An 18746-nucleotide genomic window follows, 5' to 3' on the forward strand; every position below is an offset into this window, starting at 1 on the left:
GTGTGTGTGTGTGTTTGCTGAGCCTGTAAACAGTTAAAATATCCACAGGAGGCATGCTGCCTCAGAGTTCCCCCCTCAGTGTGCTGGTATTTCAAACACACACTGCACACATACACCACACATTTACCACATACTGTGCATATGCATTACCACACGCACGCACGCACACTCACACATACACACACATACACCATGCACAAATTCACTGCACACACACACCCACATACACGTGATGCAACTACTACAACCACAGGCCCCCTCTATTTCCCTCACTCACACACACATACATCCACAGTGAACATACACACCGCACATAGTTCATGTCTTTTTTAAAGACTCCATGTGCTGGAGGAGACAGACAGAGAGAGCCATAGAGAGACAGAGGGAGGGGGAGAAGGAGGGAGGGGGGAGGGAGAGAGGGAGGAGTGTATCTCCAGAGAAGAGAGAGAGCTCAGCTCTGAACTCCTCAATGTGGATCTGAGACCAGCAGCCTGAGTTCACCGCACTCGCTCAGCTCTCCAAGCCGCATGAAACAGGAGTGTTACTGAGGAAATGACTCTCAAAGCCACACTGCTTTGATCCCCCTTCCTTTCTTCAACCTCTACTTGTTTTGGACTGGAGACATGATGCTGGAACACACTGAGGAGGGCTTTCCTCTGTCTGTCTGCGCGTCAATGGAAACCTGGTGTGGAGAGAAGGGAGAGGAGAGAGCGCACAACAGCCGAGGAGTAGAGGAGTGCCTGGAGGAGGAGGAAGAGGAAGATTAGTGGAGAACAAAACAGAAGGAAAACGAACTCAACCACAAGCATGAGTTTACCAACGAACTGTGTGTATCTGGCCCCCTCGGTCCAGGATCGCTACTTCAAAGTGAGGAATGGGAATATCTGTGGGTCGCCGTGCGCCGTCAACCGGCCCATCGACATCGTGCAGAAACGCAGGCGGTAGGCCAGATGTGGTTTTAATCCAGATGCTGTTGTTACACAACTCTAAACACACTGCTGTCTAAAGTTTCACAGTTTTTCCACTGACAAACACTTACTTATGATAAAATCACTGTAATTTTACTGTGATATTAATTATATTAAATTCTTAAAGGGACTTTTAATCTGTGGCATCCAACAGTGAGTTATCTGGTTTTTATAATGATTAACAGTCTTTATCTCCAGTGATAAGATTTCTATAAGATGGGTGGTCACAACCCATCAAGAAACGCTATTGAGAATATATATATATACTGTGTGTATTAAAAAAAAAAACCCCACGTCTTTATGTTTTGTTATCTATTTTACCGTATCAGGTAAAGTATTATTTAATAAAGTTATTATATTTCAAGGGTTTCGGGACATTGTATCAACCCCTTTTGCAATATCTGTAGCTCTATCTTTGCTATCACCAAATTGTTGGCTTGCCAACAGTAGGTTGTGACTGTAGTATTTCTTACAGTATCACTACAGGGGTTTGTATTGTGTCAGGGCTACTCAGCACTTATGTGGAATTTACCTCCGTTATTAATGTGATCAATATTTTATTATTCTAAAGAAATGTCTGCCTTCCACTGTGTGGTTGCTCTATAATATTCTTGTAATGACCCGTTCCTGGTGTGGCTAGTTGTCTGGAATCTCTGCCTCTAAATCATTCCTGTAATTTTCCCAGTGAGATGCAGAGTGCTTCAGTGTTGCTCAGGATGTAATTCATAGTGGCCTTGCGTTTGTATCTCCTTATGATATTCCTATCATTCCTACTTGACTCTAGTGCAGTGAGTCTGTACTATGAGTTAAAGTGACCTCAGTGTACTTGGTATTTGATGATATTTTCATTTAATCTCTTGAAATATCACCCTAATATCCCTACTGTCACCCTTTATAGATAATTTTGTCACAAGCAACCAGAGTTACTTCACACCACTAAATCTGAGTGATTGTGCAGACTCTCTTCCAGACTGATTGACAATAGTGAGATCGGAAAGAACATTCAGCTTCTTTTTCTTGCCAAAATTACACAAAATCTGGTGTAAGAAGGTCAAGAGTCAGACTCTGCAATAAAATCTCCGCTCTTCACTTGTCAAAACTAAATAATTTTAGTCCCTGATGTCAAAATCAACAGAAATAGTTGCTTCATAATTTGCAAAACACATTTGCTTATGTTTATTCTCTTATTACCACTGAGGCGCATACACCTGAAATACATCTTCATGTACAGTATATATGTTTGCTTGTCGCTGAAATCACCTTGACAGAGGAAGAATGGACACACATACACACACACATAGAAACCTAAACTCGCTGTGCCCATTTTTAAGCTAATGCTGTGAAAAATGTACGAAGGGAATTCTCATAATTCTCGATCTGATTGTGTTAACTCTCACTGCAAATGCAGTAGTGAAAAACAGACTTTTGGAGGGAGAAACAAGATATTCTTTTTCTCAACAAACTTTTCATGCTGTTAAAACAAGTATTCAGCTCTGTTAAAAACAATTACAGCCCATACATATCAGTCTTTTTCCATTTTCTAAAGCATATGATAGACAGACTAATACACACACACACACACACACACACACACACACACACACACACACACCAGATGAGTATACCTGAAAGTCTCTGCTGCCTGAAGAGTCACAGAAGGAAATGTGACTAATTTTGCAGTCGGCTTTTCAGAAAGTCACGACGACGTCAGCCTTGTCGGGCGGGGAGGGGGATCAAAGTGTCTTTAAAATGTCAACCCACCAATAAAAAACCTTCAAAGGGACACGGCTAATGAACGCAGAGTCAGACGTTTTTATAGGCCTGATGGATCAACCACGTGTGTAATAACACAGTCAGTAGAGTGCACACTATAACCAGCGCTTTAACCCTGCACCCTGTGTAGTTTCCATTAATTCCTAGATGGAAACATACTGCTTTCATCATCATCACTTCACCTTGTAAAGTTTGAGCTTTTACAGTTAGTTTTGGCAGAGGTTCGTGTCCATCAGTGTGGACATTTAGCTTCTGCCTTCAGGCTTATGATGAGGCGGGAGTTTATGTGAAATGGCACTGCTGAGGACTTACTGTTATCTCTTCTAAGTTCAGCTGTGTAGTACGACTCACTTACTCATTGTGCCATCTTCTGTCCTGTCATTTCACTTTCTGTCCCGTCCTCAAACCCTCTCTTGTCTTGTCACATTTTTCCCCATTCCCTGATGCCATCATGTCCTGATGTATTGTGTCCCCCCTCCCCTGTGCTTGTCCTGTCATAGATAGGCCATTTACACCATGCAGTAAAATGTTTTGTCCCATTCTGAGATTTTGCCATTACCTTTATACAGTTTAAAATCTATGTGTGTATTTGCCCATTGTGGGCAATGCTGCATGCACTGGGGGCAGGACAAAAATATTTAGATGAAGTGACCAGTCGATCTACAGAAAATTGGTTAATTCTTGAAAAAATCCAAACATTATAAAGCTTCTCTAAAATGAGCTGCTTTTCTCTGTTTCATATTTGTAAATGTGGTATCTTTTGGTTTTGACTGTTGGTCAGATAAGACATCAGAAGACCTCGCTTTGGATTCTGGTAAAGTGGGATGAACATGCTTCACAATTTTCTGACATTTCATAGACTTAATAATTAATCCAAAAAAAATAATGATTGGATAATAAAAATAAGTACTGCTTTATAGCATTTCAGATGTTTATATTATCTTGGCTCTAATGTCATCTTGATTAGTAAGGTAACTTTCTGTATTAAACTAAAACATACAATCATTTCAGGTTATCAGTATCGCTATTGCCATACAAGACTACATTTATTCATATGGGCCACTTCTGTCTTGGCCTATCTTGTCTATTATTGCTCTTTTCATCAGTAGACTCGTAACCTCGGGGATGAAGATGATGTCAGACTCTGACTCACTCATCATGGTTTAGCTCCCAGCAGGGATCACTGCTGTCAACGAGACACTGACTCACACAGTGAGAAGAGGAGCTAGCAGCTCATCATTCTTCTAATAATGATAACAATGATAATGAAGCTGTTTATATCAATTCATCAGTCACCAAAGTTCCTCAGCACTGTGAGATCAAAGCAACACAGCTGCCTCATGGGAAGTCATAATGAAGGATAGAGCGATGGGTTGAAGGGTCAATGTTATCCTCCCAGCACTCATCAACGTAAATTAAAACATATGTTCAATAAAACTCCACCTCTGTCTGTTCTAGTTTGTTTCCATGTTCGTCACAGGCAGCTCTTGCGCTCTGCATCCCATATCTCTGTGAGATCTACCTGTTGGTTTTGGTTGAGGTGGTTGTTGCTGAGCATTACAGATCCTCCCCCTAAAACAGTTTAGACAATGAATTGGACTGTATCCTTAGTTTGAAGTGTTTCCCCTCAGCACTTGGAGATGATGTGCAGAGAAGAGGCTGGCAAGTAGAGTCTGCTAGAAGCCGAGAGGGGATTTCACAACTTCACGTGCCTCCAAGGTGCGTGGAGATGGGAAGCAGTCTGAAGAGCACAAAGCTCCAGGAACACTTGTAGTATAAAGAACTTGTACTGTCACTGTTATACTGCAAGTGTTGGTGCAGTTTTTGTACTTTGCTTGAGTATTGTGGCAGGGAAAAAAATTCAAATTATCCTCATCTTCGGTTTAAAAGAATAATTGGATTGTAAGCACAGTTGAATGATGTCGTTTTAAAGATATTATGTAGAGCAGATCATGCTCACCTGCCAAAGGATGGAAAGATTTTACCGGCTAAAATAAGAAAAACCTGAACTCAAGGTCCACTCACTAGTTTTAGCTGAGCTTTCAACCACATCTCACAGTCCTCCTCAGAGGGTGGAGTTTGCTCTGTTGTCATCAGTAGAGTGGAACTTAGGTCGTGTGTGTCGTATATGAACGGGAGGTCACAGCCGCTCTCGCCTCACAGACGGTTGGCGCTGTTCCCAGTCGATTGGTTGTGGTCTGATGTTCACAGACAGCTGTTCGTGTCCAGCGTCCTGCCATTTGACAAATATACTGCAATGTTCCCCACAGCTGTTATATATGATGTCATGATGATGTCATATGTCCTTCCAGTTCTTTATTATATACATGTATTACAATACATTTTACCGGAATCTGGACTTATGTGGCAAAGAGTCCTGACCCTTGGTGAGGACTGACGGGAAATATTGACAGTGGCTGTTCACTGGACTGGATCCCAAATCGTTGCCAGTTCACCTCTGACGCCTCAACCCTCTGGACCGCAGGACGCCTCTGCCCTGAGTCTCTGGAGTCACTCCTCTCCGTTCCTACAACAAACACGCCTCAACAGAAATCCCACCGCGTCCACAAGCTCAGCCAGCTGTTTTCCGCCTTGTATCGTTTTAGGGTGTTTCACAGCATCCTTTGTGTTCTAGTCTCTTATTTGGTGGAAAAACAGAACTGCAGCGCACAGAGCGTCGGGTCGGGAATAATTGCAGGCCTGAGAGCTGGTCGATCGGCATTGCAGTGACAGCCATGAAACCACTACTGACGTCAACAGACAAGTGTTACTGCGTTTGTGTGACAGTATGTGTGTGTGTGTGTGTACATTTGTGGAGTATCCCTGCTAGAATAGTGGACTGAGTGTTATCCTGACATCTCTGCGACTCCAGGAATGATGATCAACTTAAGGACAGATGGGCACTTCACAAAGAGGCTCTGTTCCATTATTTTGTTGCAGGATTAGACAATAGTGTGGTTGATGGACTGAGGAAATAAGGCATCCACATGCAGCCTGCTCCCCCGCTGTTTGTCCCAGGTGAACTCAATCACCTACAGAGACTTCACGGCTCTGCCTACACAGCTGGATGCAAGGTAGGGAAAGGCTGCGTGTTGGACGGCACTTTCTCCAACTTTATTTTGTTAGAGAGAAGACATCGGCGCTATGACATGATGGTGCGTCAGAGTGTGGCTTCTTTAAAGATGCTGTCATCAGTTTATGCAGGGACATGAACGATAATGTCAAAAAAAAGAAAAATGTGATCACAGAAAATAACTCAGGCTCAGGTTCTTCTTCAGATTTGAAAAATCAATACCATTGCAAGTATCTGCAGTTATCAAGTATCAATGTATTGAACATCTGGGACACCTGATATCATTTAGTGTTGTCTGTTTAGAAATCTCATGTCAGCTTATTCATGCTAAAAATATTCAAGTATGATTAATCATTTATATAAAATGTAGGAATGCATTGGTCCAACTTTTTCCCTTTTAGTACCAGCACCTCAGCTTAGAGTGTTTGGTCATACTGAGTATTGATCTGATCAGTGCTCTTTTATTTTCCCAGATGTACAAATTTATTTGTATGCGTCACTGCGACAGACTCATTGGAGTCATTTTTATGTTATGTAACATGAGGCAGGGAATTGTGTAGCACTAAAACCTGAGTGGATGATCCACTGTGACTGAATGAATTTAACTGACAGCAAAAACTGTTTTGAATTTATTTTATAATGACGCTGAGAAGGAAACTATTTAATATGATTAGTCATGTCCAGGGTGATACTTGACAGGTGTAAGGTGATAAATTCCAGTGTGTCATATCGGAGCATCCTTAGAAAAACCAGCATACAAAATAGATTTTACTTTTTTTGTACTTTTTGTGGAATGTATTTTATTCTGTTCCATAATAATCTAACTCCTCTTACTATTATTAATGATAACAATAAATAAGATTCAGAGTGCTTCTCAGCACCTAAAAACAATCAAGACAACGGCAGAGAACGACTCGGAGAAAACGCAGCTCCTCTGTTGTCTCCATCTTCTTGTGTCCTGCTGATCAGCACTGTGATTGGCTGCTCCTGAGTTGCCCTCGGCTAATTAGAGGAGGAAGTGGCACACTCCTGCCTTACCGCTGGACTTAATCACAGAATACCAAAAGGCACCAATTAGTGCCGTATGAACATGATTAGAGGAGCACTCAGCATGGCCTGTTGCTGGGCAAAGAGAGAGAGAGAGAGAGAGAGAGAGAGAGAGAGAGTGTGTGTGTGTGTGTGTGTGTGTGTGTGTGTGTGTGTGTGTGTGTGTGTGTGTGTGTGTGTGTGCCCTTAACCAGCCTGTCCAGTTGCGCACCAGTGTGATGTAAGGTTGTTCGATTTTCAGGTCGATTTTGGAGCCAAATCTAGATCTCTACTGCTGGGGCCATAATCACACACTGCCTGTGTGTGTGTGTGTGTGTGTGTGTGTGTGTGTGTGTGTGTGTGTGTGTGTGTGTATCTTTGTGCCTGTTGTGTGGTTCTGGGTGGTTCTGGCCCAGTGTGCTCCCCTCCTAACCAGTTTCTAATGATGTTAATGCTGATCAGCCACTGTATGGATTTCTCCCCAGCTGGACGGACAGAACTAATCACTGCACATAGACTCCACGATCAATACCCGTCCGGAGGAGTGAATCAACCTTTGAGGTGCCCTGCACTCCAAAAACTTAACCACTTCACCACTGAACTGGTTGCATTCATATTTAAAGGGCCAGTCTGCTAATAAGGCCATGTTGTTTGTTGCACAGGTAGACGGCCTTTTAAATGCAGCACCACAGACAGCTAACAGCTACCCTGCACACGTGTCTTTGAGCAAGCACTGAACCATTGCAGGTCTGGCCAACCTCCACACTGCCAAGTGTACAAGACACACCAAAGTTGGAACTTCTAGTCTTCCATCTGATATAATGATAATGTTCAGAGCACATCAGTATCATTTCTTCTTTCTTCTTTTCTCTCTTGTGCTTGCAATCAAAACAGAGGTCTGCTGTTTTCAAAGGCAAGAGTCCTTCCTCTGCGTGTAGGTCAAAGGTCACGCAGAAAAATAATAAACACAGCAGCTGGTTTGACTCGGTGCAACCTTTCCCTCCCCTTGGCTATATTTAGAGAGACATGAGCTGCTCTGAGATCAGATGTTAATGTTGGACACAGACTGTTTGGACAGCGATCTACAGTGGCTGGTCAGGTGGGTGGAAAGAGCAACTGGCTCCTCACGGAGGTGTGGCACTCAGCGTCAGTCCAGTATGGGTGTATGTGACAGTGGAAATAGTTTTTCTTAAAGGAAGAGCAATATTTCATGATCTGTGCATATAATGGAATGTTCACTTTTCTTCTCTGTGCACTAGACTGATGTATAATAAGGCTGCATTTATTCTAATAGTGCAGGGTCTCAACAACAAGAAGCAGCTGTAACGACACTTAATGTATGATAATATAAAATAGTCTTTTATGTCTAATACATGCTGCATAATTCTTTAGGATGTAGGGTCCAGAAAACGAAAGTGCTCAGAGTGAAAGTGAACATCCAGCAACCAGAAAACTGTCGTCTTTCCTGTTTTGTTGAAATAAGGAAATGTGAGGTGAAAAGTGCAGTGAGCCAATTCTAAACATCTTTGATTTAATGTGCTAAAACAAGCAGCTTTTATCCCTTTTCTTCTGCTTGCTCACCGTCACTGGTGTGTGGCCTCTGTCTACATTTATCTTATCAAGTGTCATTAATGTTAGCTCCAGCATCTTAAGGCCTTTGTGGTTGCAGAGATATCTTCGAGATATTTGCTGCCTAACAGTTTCTCTGATATTATTTCCTGTATTATCGTGTACAGAGTGTCATCCCACCTGAAAAGCAGCTGGCCGCCTTTCCCAAGAGTGACTTTTTGACCAAGAGCACTTTTTGCTGTTGTTGTTAAGCTTTTCGAAAACATTGAAGAGGATGTGTTTGTGATTAACTCTGAAACAGAGAGCGTGGATAGCTTGGATATGAGACTTTTCTTTCATTTCCCTGCTTTGATATGCACAGATCTCACTCTGCGTAAGTCATATTCTTGCTTGTTCTTGTCCTGCCCTGCTGCCCAACATCTCCTCCCAGTGTGCTGCCATGAGTGTATAGACACACACAGAGTGCACAAACCACACACACACACACACACACACACACACACACACACACACACACACAATGTACAGAGTGTACATACCACACACGGAGACAGTGAAAGGAAAGAACTGTTTGGCACGGGGCTGGATGAGGGGGAAGCAGGTTGTTTTTCTGCTTCTTTCAGATCAAATGTACAATAGGCTTGAGGTGTAAAGCAAACAAACCCCCTTTACTCTCTGAACTTTCTCACTCCCACACACACACACACACACACACACTCACACGAACATTGGCCTTCTAATAGCTTGTCTCAACCTGCGTTATGCTTTTGCTGTTTTCTCATTTTAAATCATGGACAATCGAGTACATTTTAGCCATTCTCTCTCTCTCTCTCTCTCTCTCTCTCTCTCTCTCTCTCTCTCTCTCTCTCTCTCTCTCACAGACACACACACACACACACACACACACACACACACACATTCAGAAACTGTTCCCTGGTCTGTTTTCCTCTTCTCCTCCTCACCTCTCGCCTCCTTCCTGGTGTGATGTTTTAGGCCCCTCGGCCAATTCCCACGCTGCGAGGGAAGAAAACAGGAGGGAGCATTTGTGTATGTGTGTGTGTGGATTGCCCTTTGACCCTGGGCCTGTGTCATCGGCAATCAAATAACATCTGGCTATGACGGTTGTTTTCTGTATCACTCTCACACACATAACAAAAAGTTCTTTAAACCCCACGGCCCTGGATCCCATGAGTACAAACACGCAGGCACTGGAACTGGTCGTGCTTTGCATTTCCCATCCTAAGTTTAGTGAGGAGGCTAACCCCAAGAAAACCCCTATTAAAACTGAATGAAGATAGCTTTGGGCATGGCCTAACATGAAAGTCCTTTATTCAACAGCCTTTCCAATGAGGAGCATTTGTATAGTGACGTTTTCAAATGAGCACATGTTCTCTAAAGGTGGAAAGAGTCCATTCTGAAACCCGTGGTGACTCTTGAAATGACAGTCCAAAACCCCAAAATATTTACATAGAGAAGTGCAGCAGATCCTCACAGCTGAGAAGCACAAAGTAGGGAATGTTTCTGCTCAAAAGATGATGCGATTAATCAAGTATCAGAATAGCGTGTGTTGGTTGGCTAATCAATCAATTGGCTAATTGTTTCAGTTTTAAACTGTAATCCCAAATCAATGTCATCACCCAGCTTTCAGCAAAGACAAATACCACACGTATCCCACGCGATGATGGAATGGAAACTTTGCTGATTTCCACTTTTAAAATGCAGGCTTTTATTTTTTATTCCTCTTCTTCAGAATGGTGATGATGATGATGATGATCAAGCTAAACATCCTGGGAACAAACACAGAGTTTAGAATGTGTTGAGTGATATGTGTGTGTGTGTGTGTGTGTGTGTGTGTGTGTGTGTGTGTGTGTGTGTGTGTGTGTGTGTGGGTGGGGGGGGGCGGCGTGTGTGTGCGTGTGAGAAAAGTTTAGTAAAACAGAGTTAAAGAGAGAAAGGGGAGCTGTGTTTTACGTCAGAGAGATGGAGAACAATGCTGGAGGCAGGAGACAGACCAAGGTCAACGTGTTATGCACTGTATGCTGCAGCTGAACAAGACGCCAGCCTGCTCGCTTGTCTGTCTGTCTGTCGCTTTAAAGGGGGGATGTACGACCTTCACTGTCTTATGATGGTCTCGGTGTTAAATAGCAATTTTTCCCCCCCTGACAAGGTGAAACACTGAAAGTAAAAATAAGCAGACATAACGCAGGATATTCTACGAAAACTGGAGCTTCAATCTGGAAATATTCATAATGGCCTTAAAAACCCAGACTGGTTGGGCTCCATCTACGGTGTAGTTTATACTCTCTATAACAGCCTGTAAATGACTTAAACTGCAACTTTCCAACTTTTCTTTCTGGCTTTCTAGCAGTTTCCTTAATATCCTTTGCATTTGTTTTACAACTTACACTCTTTTCCTTTCTGCAGCTGAAACTTAATATGCCCTGAAGGAGCCATATCAGGCATTGTCTGTCCAATACTGCTCTATTTCACTAGTGATTGGAGGAAATAAAATCACACAGTACAATTGCATTACTATACAGAAGAATAATGGAATGGACTGTATGTTCCAACTTATTTGACATATTTATTGGCTGGTTCAGCCCTGCTGGAGTGGAAATGAAAATTGCAAACAAAACATCATAGAATAATAGTAAAATAAATGAAGCTCACATGATCTAGACACAAATCCGATCAGATTAGGATACTAAAGACAAGAGTTGAGCACAGCCTTGTTTATGGGAAGAGATTTTAGAGAAAGGTAGAAACCTGATTTTATTAGGTCATATGTTTACTACACAGGTCTGGAAATGTGTTGCTGTTTAGGTACTTGTGTGCCAATCTGATCTGATTCTTTTATTTAAAAAACTAAAGATAACTGTTGTATTAGAGCAGGACTCGTGCATTGGTGACAGATGTTGCAGTACCATACTTTTGACAGTAGTGGGAGCTGGCTCCCAACAGGAAGCCTGTTGGTTTCTGTGACTTCTCAATGGGAATGAGAACAGCAACAAGCTGTGGTAAAGTGCAGCTGCTGGAGAGCTCAGTGAGCATTGTGACTGTGTGGAATGTAAAATGGTCTGAATGTGTGAAAATCTTCTGCCACCAACAACAAAAAAAAATCACAATAAGTTCACAAGCTTTTCTTTTCTTCACATGAATTCATTGTTGTGGTCTTAAAGAGCAGCAGCATTCAGTCAGTGTCATCCACCTCTGAGCAAAGCTGTGACTTGAAAACCGTCAATGTTTGATAATATATTCATCGGGTAATTCTCCATTTAAAGCCGGGAATAGGAGGTGGTCGGTCACCTTGTCATAAAAAGCTGCTCACGCCAAAATTTATGCCATAAGTCTGGGTTTCAGCGGAAAGATTTAGTGTCCCATGACTGTTGTAATAGTCTGTCCCACACTGATGAGGAAAAGGAAAAAGGAGGTCAAATTTTAGTGGCGAGGCTGTAAAAACTGCAGACATGACAGATCAATGAAAATGCAAACTGCCTTTGCAACAGAGATAGTTTAAATTCACAACTGTTGTGGAATTTTTTTATGTAATCTAATGATTTACCTGAAGGACAAACCACTGTACCAGTTGACCGCATTCAGTCTTGGCAGCGGCCATGCACAGTCAAAGTGTCCTTGAGCAACATGCTTCAACACCCCACCTGCTCATTCAGAGATTGTGCTGAATAAAAGCTGAAATAATATGGAGACTAAGAATGGAGGGAAAATAGTGCATTTCTACTTCATCTCGAAGCACTTAAACATCAACCAATCAAAACTTTAGATAAACAGAAAATCCTTCATATATGTATTCATGAGGAGGGGAGAAATCATCTGAACCATGCCTCGGGTGGTGTTGGTGGGTGGGGGTGGGGGGGGTTATCTACATCAGCTCCATCACAAGCCTCCCCGTTCCCCTCTTTCCTGGCAGGCAGATCTATTTATAGCTTCTGACGTCATTGGTCTCCTCTGATGGAGCCTCGTCACGGCCAACTACACTGAGCCAGGGGGAGGGTGGGGTGTAAAAGTGGGGTTTGGGTTGGGTGAGGTGTAGTGGTGGTGGTGTGGGGGTGTTGTCATTGAGGTAAACCCTGATGCAGCCCTGCCCATCTCTGCCACGTCACACCAATCAGGTGTGAGAAGCTGAACCACATCACTGTGCTGGATACAGCCCTCCTGGTCACCCCCACCTCCTCCTCCTCCACCTCCTCCTTCTCCTCATTTTTGAGTCAGTGTCTCTCTCTCTCTCTCTCTCTCTCTCTCTCTCTCTCTCTCTCTCTCTCTCTCTCTGCTTCTGTGAACTGGGCTTTTCATTCAGCATCGATTGCATAATAGTCATCCTTCATTTATCAGGCACTGCTATTGCTGGAGCGCTGGAGGCACGCTGAGCTAAAAATAGACTCAGAAGCAACCTGCCATTGCTCTGTTGGTGCTCCGTTTGCTATTGTTATGAACAGGGAAGGGAAGGGAGGGCTATAACAGGAACAGGACACAATGAATCGAACTAAAAATGCATTAAGACTTCCACTCAAATCTCTACATAATGGTGCTTTAAAATCTCATTTAAATCATGGAACATTGATCTCTTATCATCTAATAATGGAGAGGGCATTGGTGGAGGAATTTAGGTCAGAGAAAAGTGAATAGTTGCAACCAAAAAGGTCACTGGTTGCAGTCTTGTCAGGGGAATGAACAGTGCACTTTACCCCCTGATCAGTCCAGTCTGTGTGTCCTTGAGCAAGGCACAGTCCCACTGAGGGAATGTGGACCACGGTGAGGCAGAAAAAAGTGCATGGAGATCAGCAAAGAAGAATTATTTGCATGCTGATAAGCTTTAAGCCTCCACTACCGAATCAGTCCCTTCTGTGTACTCAGACAAAATCAAAGTCAAGTTCTCCTCTATCCCTGTTTTTTTCTGTGTTTCTATATTTGCTGTTTTGTGGTTGCACAGTGTATCAAAAAAATGTAGTTTGGCTGAAAGGACATTTTGGGTGAAAGGGAATTTGTTGAGTGAATCTTTCCAATACTGAACCCTGTAATTCAGACCCAGCATCTTGATGGCAAGGATTTCAAAAGGATTGAATCAGGGCCAAGTTGAGCTGTGACACTGTTTGGTTCCAGCAGTTGGACTGAATCCAGCTGGCAAAAGAGAGCGTTTTTGGAAATACCAATAAAATCCCTTTTTAAAAACGATGCTCATAGACATTAAGTACAATAGGAGTGCCTGTCTGCGTGGTGGCTGCGATGGGGTGAAAGTGGGAGTGGTGGGGGCGGCTGTATGGGTAAGTAGCTCTACTGACGTACCCTGCATGAAGTCAGCGTTGACGTCATACAGAGGTAGCGGAGGGGAATGTGTGCATTTGGTTGCGAAAAGCAAGTAATCACAAGGTCACCTGTTTCAAAAGACGCTCACGGTCAATTCAGAAAGTTTGAATGTAACCAGCATCAAGTAGACGCTGCTTTGTGCGCTTGTTTTTCCTACAGTCACATGAATATGCATACACATACTGTTCTTGTGTTCTTTTACATTTTAAACTCTCTTCATTGTGTTTATTTGGGATGCTTTGATGTCAGAAACTGAAAAACCTTTGATATTTGGACACGCAGCCTTCGACATACTGCACTTCCAGCTCCACTCCCTCTGCAGAGGCTTATCTTATCCTTATCTTAGCTTTCTCTTTTCTGTCTCCATGTGCACAGATGCACTTCAGTTCATTTACGTGATGTGCATCAAATCCTTGATTAAGTCAATTATTGTTCTGATTTCTTTCTCAGCTTGATGGCTGCTTTTGTTATGGCACATTGTAACACTCTGATAATATTCTATGCAAATGAAGTTTATTGTTATTGGCAGCAGTAGTAGTACCTGCAGTTGTAGTTTCCGAACTGCAGTATTAGTTAGTAGCAGCAGCAGTAGCATTAGGAGGAGCAATAGTGATAGAACTAATAACATTAGCAGAAGTAGTAATCGTGGCAGCATTAGTCATGGTGCTGTTAAAACAGGTAGCCTGGTATTGAAACCTGACATTTAAAGTGAAACAAAATAAGATTGCAGTGTGACTTGCAGGCTAATTTTCAGGTGGAAAGAACAGAAAGTATAACAGTAGTATTTATGTATTTCTTCTCTCTCTCTCCCACCCTCTGTAGTTTTGATGTGGAGAATGGCCTGTCGGTGGGTCGCAGTCCACTGGACTCTCAGACTAGCCCGGGTTCTGGTCTGGTACTTCAGGCCAACTTCCCCCACAGTCAGCGCCGCGAGTCTTTCCTCTACCGCTCCGACTCAGACTTCGACCTTTCGCCCAAAACCATGTCCCGCAACTCATCGACTGCCAGCGACCTGTGAGTATTTTAAAGATACTCTCTGTATCATTTTAACACCAATAAACCAGCCTTCAGCCGCACTTCATGCTGATCTTTACATCGCGGTGTTGCTGAGCTGGATTTGAAGAAAAGTTTGAATTAAGGTGTGAAGCTTTTTCTTCTGGAACAACCTTCTCGAAGGTTAATAGGCACCAGTGCCTATTAATTTGATAATGACATATTGTTGTTAAAAGATGTGTGTGTAGGGTTAATTATTTATTTTTTCATCAGGATCCAGAATAGGTGCTGCTGAATACCAACAAATCACTTAATCTCTCTGTTGCCCAAGTCACTCATTAGTAATTTGCCTACACAATGAAAAATAATGTCAATAATGAATTATTTAATAAATTATTCAATTGTTGTTACCAATATGGGACACATGTAGTGCATTTTTAGAACATATTTTGAAGTAGTATACAGTTACAGTAGAGTTACTATTGAAACACAGCAATTTATTGTCAATATGTATTTCTGTAAACCCCCCAAGGCCCTATTTACACTGTAAAAAGTGCACTTTTGGCATCTGGCTTTAAAGAGGCTTTTGGTAGCAGAACTCTTGTTTGTCAGTGTAAACAGCAGAACAGTTAGTTCAGTTGAAACGTACCACTAAAACCAAAGCTGCTCTTAGCTCAGATCTAGATTTTCACCCAGTTTCTGCCTGTTTATACAGCTAAAGATTTCTCTGTGCAGCTAGCAGTCTGTTTGAAGCCAGAGTTTAAATGGGGCCTCAACCACCAATAGCTGTCGCTCCTTTGTTTTGAAGGGAGGAGGGATTGAAGCATTGGGAAGTCAATTGGCTACCTCGGTGAGACAAAGTGTGAAAACTGCTGCGATTTTTCTGCCTCTTTGTGCTTTGCCATGTTGTTATGAGTCAAAACTGCCACCTCTTCCACCCCCCCAGCCCCCCACTTACACGCCATCTTTCCCTGGCCACAACCTTTAGAGCATATCTTGGATGCTCATCTCCATAATTATCACCCTCGCAAAGTTTTTCAAACAGGTCCAGCAAACATTTGACAGATGCACCAATGTGCAGTGAACCCAAGGGAGTGCAAACATTTGCCAGTTTGCACGTGAGGCACAGTAAAAACCGCATTAGAGCGTTTTTTAGGTGTTTAAGCCTCGATTTCACAGTGTCAAAATGTTTGCTGGACAGCGATGTGCAGGCTAACTTGACACTGGACTTTTCACTGGCAGCATCCTGCAGTATGGATGGTTATAAGGTGCATGTTGTGACCCAAAAGCTTCCAGAAGGCTCTGTCTCTCCAAAAGTTGGCTTTCCCAGCACCCAATGCATGAACACAGCTCCTCACTTGCACATAGTTCCAGCTAAACAAATATGTGTCTTAGAGGCATACCTATAAGAGCAGAAAGAAATGTGCATTAAGTGATTTTAGACTTTCATAGAGACACAGATCTGATATTGTGTTATTAAGTTGTCTCATGTATGACTTATTAGCAAATAATTGTCTACTTACACATCTAGACAAAGAGCAACATTAGCATCCTACTGGAGACAAGTTTCTGAGGATAATTGCAATCTTCTCTTGCCTTTTAGGTATATTTAGCTGCTAAATGCTACAATACAATTTTAACGATCACTTAATTTGTCTTTTTGTTTTTTTGAAACATCTGCCAGTGGATTTCTGTGGCAGGTATCCAAAAAATATCACTTAATGCAGGTTTATTGTAAAATTAAGTTAAACGTCAGTGGGTGGATCATTGTTTGAGTCATATTGAACTGATGTGCAGTGGTTCTATAGCTCTGCCCACTGAGGTTTTACTCTAATCTGCATCTTTGCCTCTAAGAAATATTTGTAACAACCTCCACTCCTTATATCCAGTGTGATATTTGAGACCAGCTACAGGTTGGAGCCAACTGTAGCCTTCCTCACAGTAAGATGATGACAACAAACAAACAGATTTGTTGTCATTATTTGTGTGTTTGTCTTTGGAGTTTTTTGAAATTGCATGATGTTTCCCTTTTGTCCCATTGTTTCTCACACAGCCTTTTCACCAGATGTCTGTCTGTGTTTGTCTGTGGTTTTTACAGGCATGGAGAAGACATGATAGTGACTCCATTTGCACAGGTAAGTAGCATTGTGTAATCCTGGTTCTTTAAGCACGGGAGTTTTCAAACTTTACTGGTCACTTTCATTAAATTTGCGAGGTAAAAACAACTGTTGCACATAGCTGTGAACTCATGTAGGTGCTGCTCTGATAATTTGAGGACACCTCCAAGGATCTCAGTGAAGTCACTAGTTATTTCCACTGCATTTATGAAAAATGCAAATGCAAAAGTTTCATGTAATACCACTTGCTGTTCTCTCCCGTACTGCATTTGGTCTGTACCAATGGCTTTAAGCGTATTGGCTTTCAGAGCTGAGCACTTATTGAACAGATTAAATTCTAACGTACAGTTTCCTTTCAAACTAACACTGTCCAATCATAAGTGTGGCTCTGTCCAAACCATTCACACAGCTCCTCTCTGAACCTTACTCACCGCTTTGAGAAATAAGTGATGGTTCATTTTTCACAGAAAACACCCACACACTTTCTCTTTGTACTGAACAGCTTGTCCTGAGTCTTTATGTGTGTGTGCTCTTCAGTGTTTGCCCGTTAACACAATCTGTGCACATGTTATATTTCCAAACTGATACCTAAAGTTTAGTTTAGCCCACCTGCAGCTGGACATTAAAATAATTTGAGAAACTTTATCAGCCACAAAAATACAGTACAAATTTAAGTTATTGAACATGTTTTCAATGCCACATTAGAAGAAAGCATCAAAAGCAAAGTTCCATCACATGATGTCCAGTGCTGAATAGCTGAGAAAACAACCATTGCTGGGTAGTTAATGGCTGATTTACATGTAGTGCCATCAGACTAGATGTTCAAAAAAGTCCAATAACTGGTGTGTGTGTTTCTGTGTGTGTCAAAGTAACTCAAAATGTGCTTCAGCGAAAAGAGTCGACTAAGCAAAGAAACTATTTGTTAGCTGCAAAAATGATTCGTGTGGGGGCTTCTCCAGATATTAAGGGGAACATGTTGCATCCATCCAGACCTCGCTCACTCCTCCTTTTTTCCCTTTTTAGGTTCTTGCCAGTCTACGAACAGTGAGAAGTAACTTTGCTGCTCTGACACATCTTCAAGATCGTGTGGCAAACAAGTAAGAGCGAATAAACAGACTGGATGAGTGACTGCCTGCGTTCTTATTCTACTAACACCTCATCTGTTCCTTGTTCCAGGCGGCCGACGAGCAGCAACCAGCCGTCCATGTGTAAGCCATGTCTTACAGGTCAGTGTTAATATCCCTGTATGGTGGAACACTGAGATTTCTCACATAAAAACTGCAAATACTGTCATAGTGTTGTCTTTGGTGCATCAAAGTGCAGATACGGTGTTAAGCACATCACTTCCTGTGGCCTCTTGTTGTCAAGCCAATCAACATTTCTCAGTTAAGGAAGCAGCTACTCACAGTAGCAATGCCACACCTCTGAATCGCTTGAGCATGCATGTTTTCACAGCAGTCCCACAACTGACCTGTAACACGTGTTTGTGTGACCTCTGACCTTTTCAGAGGAGTCCTACCAGAAGCTGGCAGTGGAGACGCTGGAGGAGCTGGACTGGTGTCTGGACCAGCTGGAGACGCTGCAGACGAGACACTCAGTCAGCGAGATGGCATCCAACAAGGTGAGGTGACATTTGACCAAACTTCACAGAGACTCAGTGGGGCAGTGAAGTTGTCTCCAAACATCTCATTGCAGATCTCAAACCTTTCTTATAAAAAAAAATAATAATAATGTATGTGCAAGTAAACTGTAAGCAAGTGTATCACAATTAGGTGGTTGAAACCTGGTTTTCCATCATGCCATATCTAGCTTGAAAATGTTTATCTGACAAAGCAAATCACATCTGCACTGAGGCTCTTATAGAGTCCTGTAATGGTCCCTATTAATGCAATAGTTTCTTCAGTT

General features: G+C 42.4%; 1 protein-coding gene across 4 annotated transcripts in view; it reads left to right on the forward strand.

The window, feature by feature from the left end:
• Window positions 1–18746, forward strand: part of pde4cb (phosphodiesterase 4C, cAMP-specific b) — a 78775-nt gene that overhangs the window by 46046 nt on the left and 13983 nt on the right. For 2 of the 4 annotated variants that reach the window (XM_076724938.1, XM_076724964.1), the window contains 6 exons: window positions 14554–14745; window positions 15533–15574; window positions 16823–16859; window positions 17865–17938; window positions 18018–18067; window positions 18350–18462. In XM_076724938.1, the coding sequence (XP_076581053.1) occupies window positions 14554–14745; window positions 15533–15574; window positions 16823–16859; window positions 17865–17938; window positions 18018–18067; window positions 18350–18462 (508 nt within the window). Of the gene's footprint in view, window positions 1–468; window positions 942–14553; window positions 14746–15532; window positions 15575–16822; window positions 16860–17864; window positions 17939–18017; window positions 18068–18349; window positions 18463–18746 lie in introns of those variants that run through there. The other 2 variants (XM_076724956.1, XM_076724947.1) reach the window with 2 other exon arrangements.

The sequence above is a fragment of the Chaetodon auriga genome, chromosome 3 (assembly GCF_051107435.1).
Source record: "Chaetodon auriga isolate fChaAug3 chromosome 3, fChaAug3.hap1, whole genome shotgun sequence".
Lineage (NCBI taxonomy): Eukaryota > Metazoa > Chordata > Actinopteri > Chaetodontiformes > Chaetodontidae > Chaetodon > Chaetodon auriga.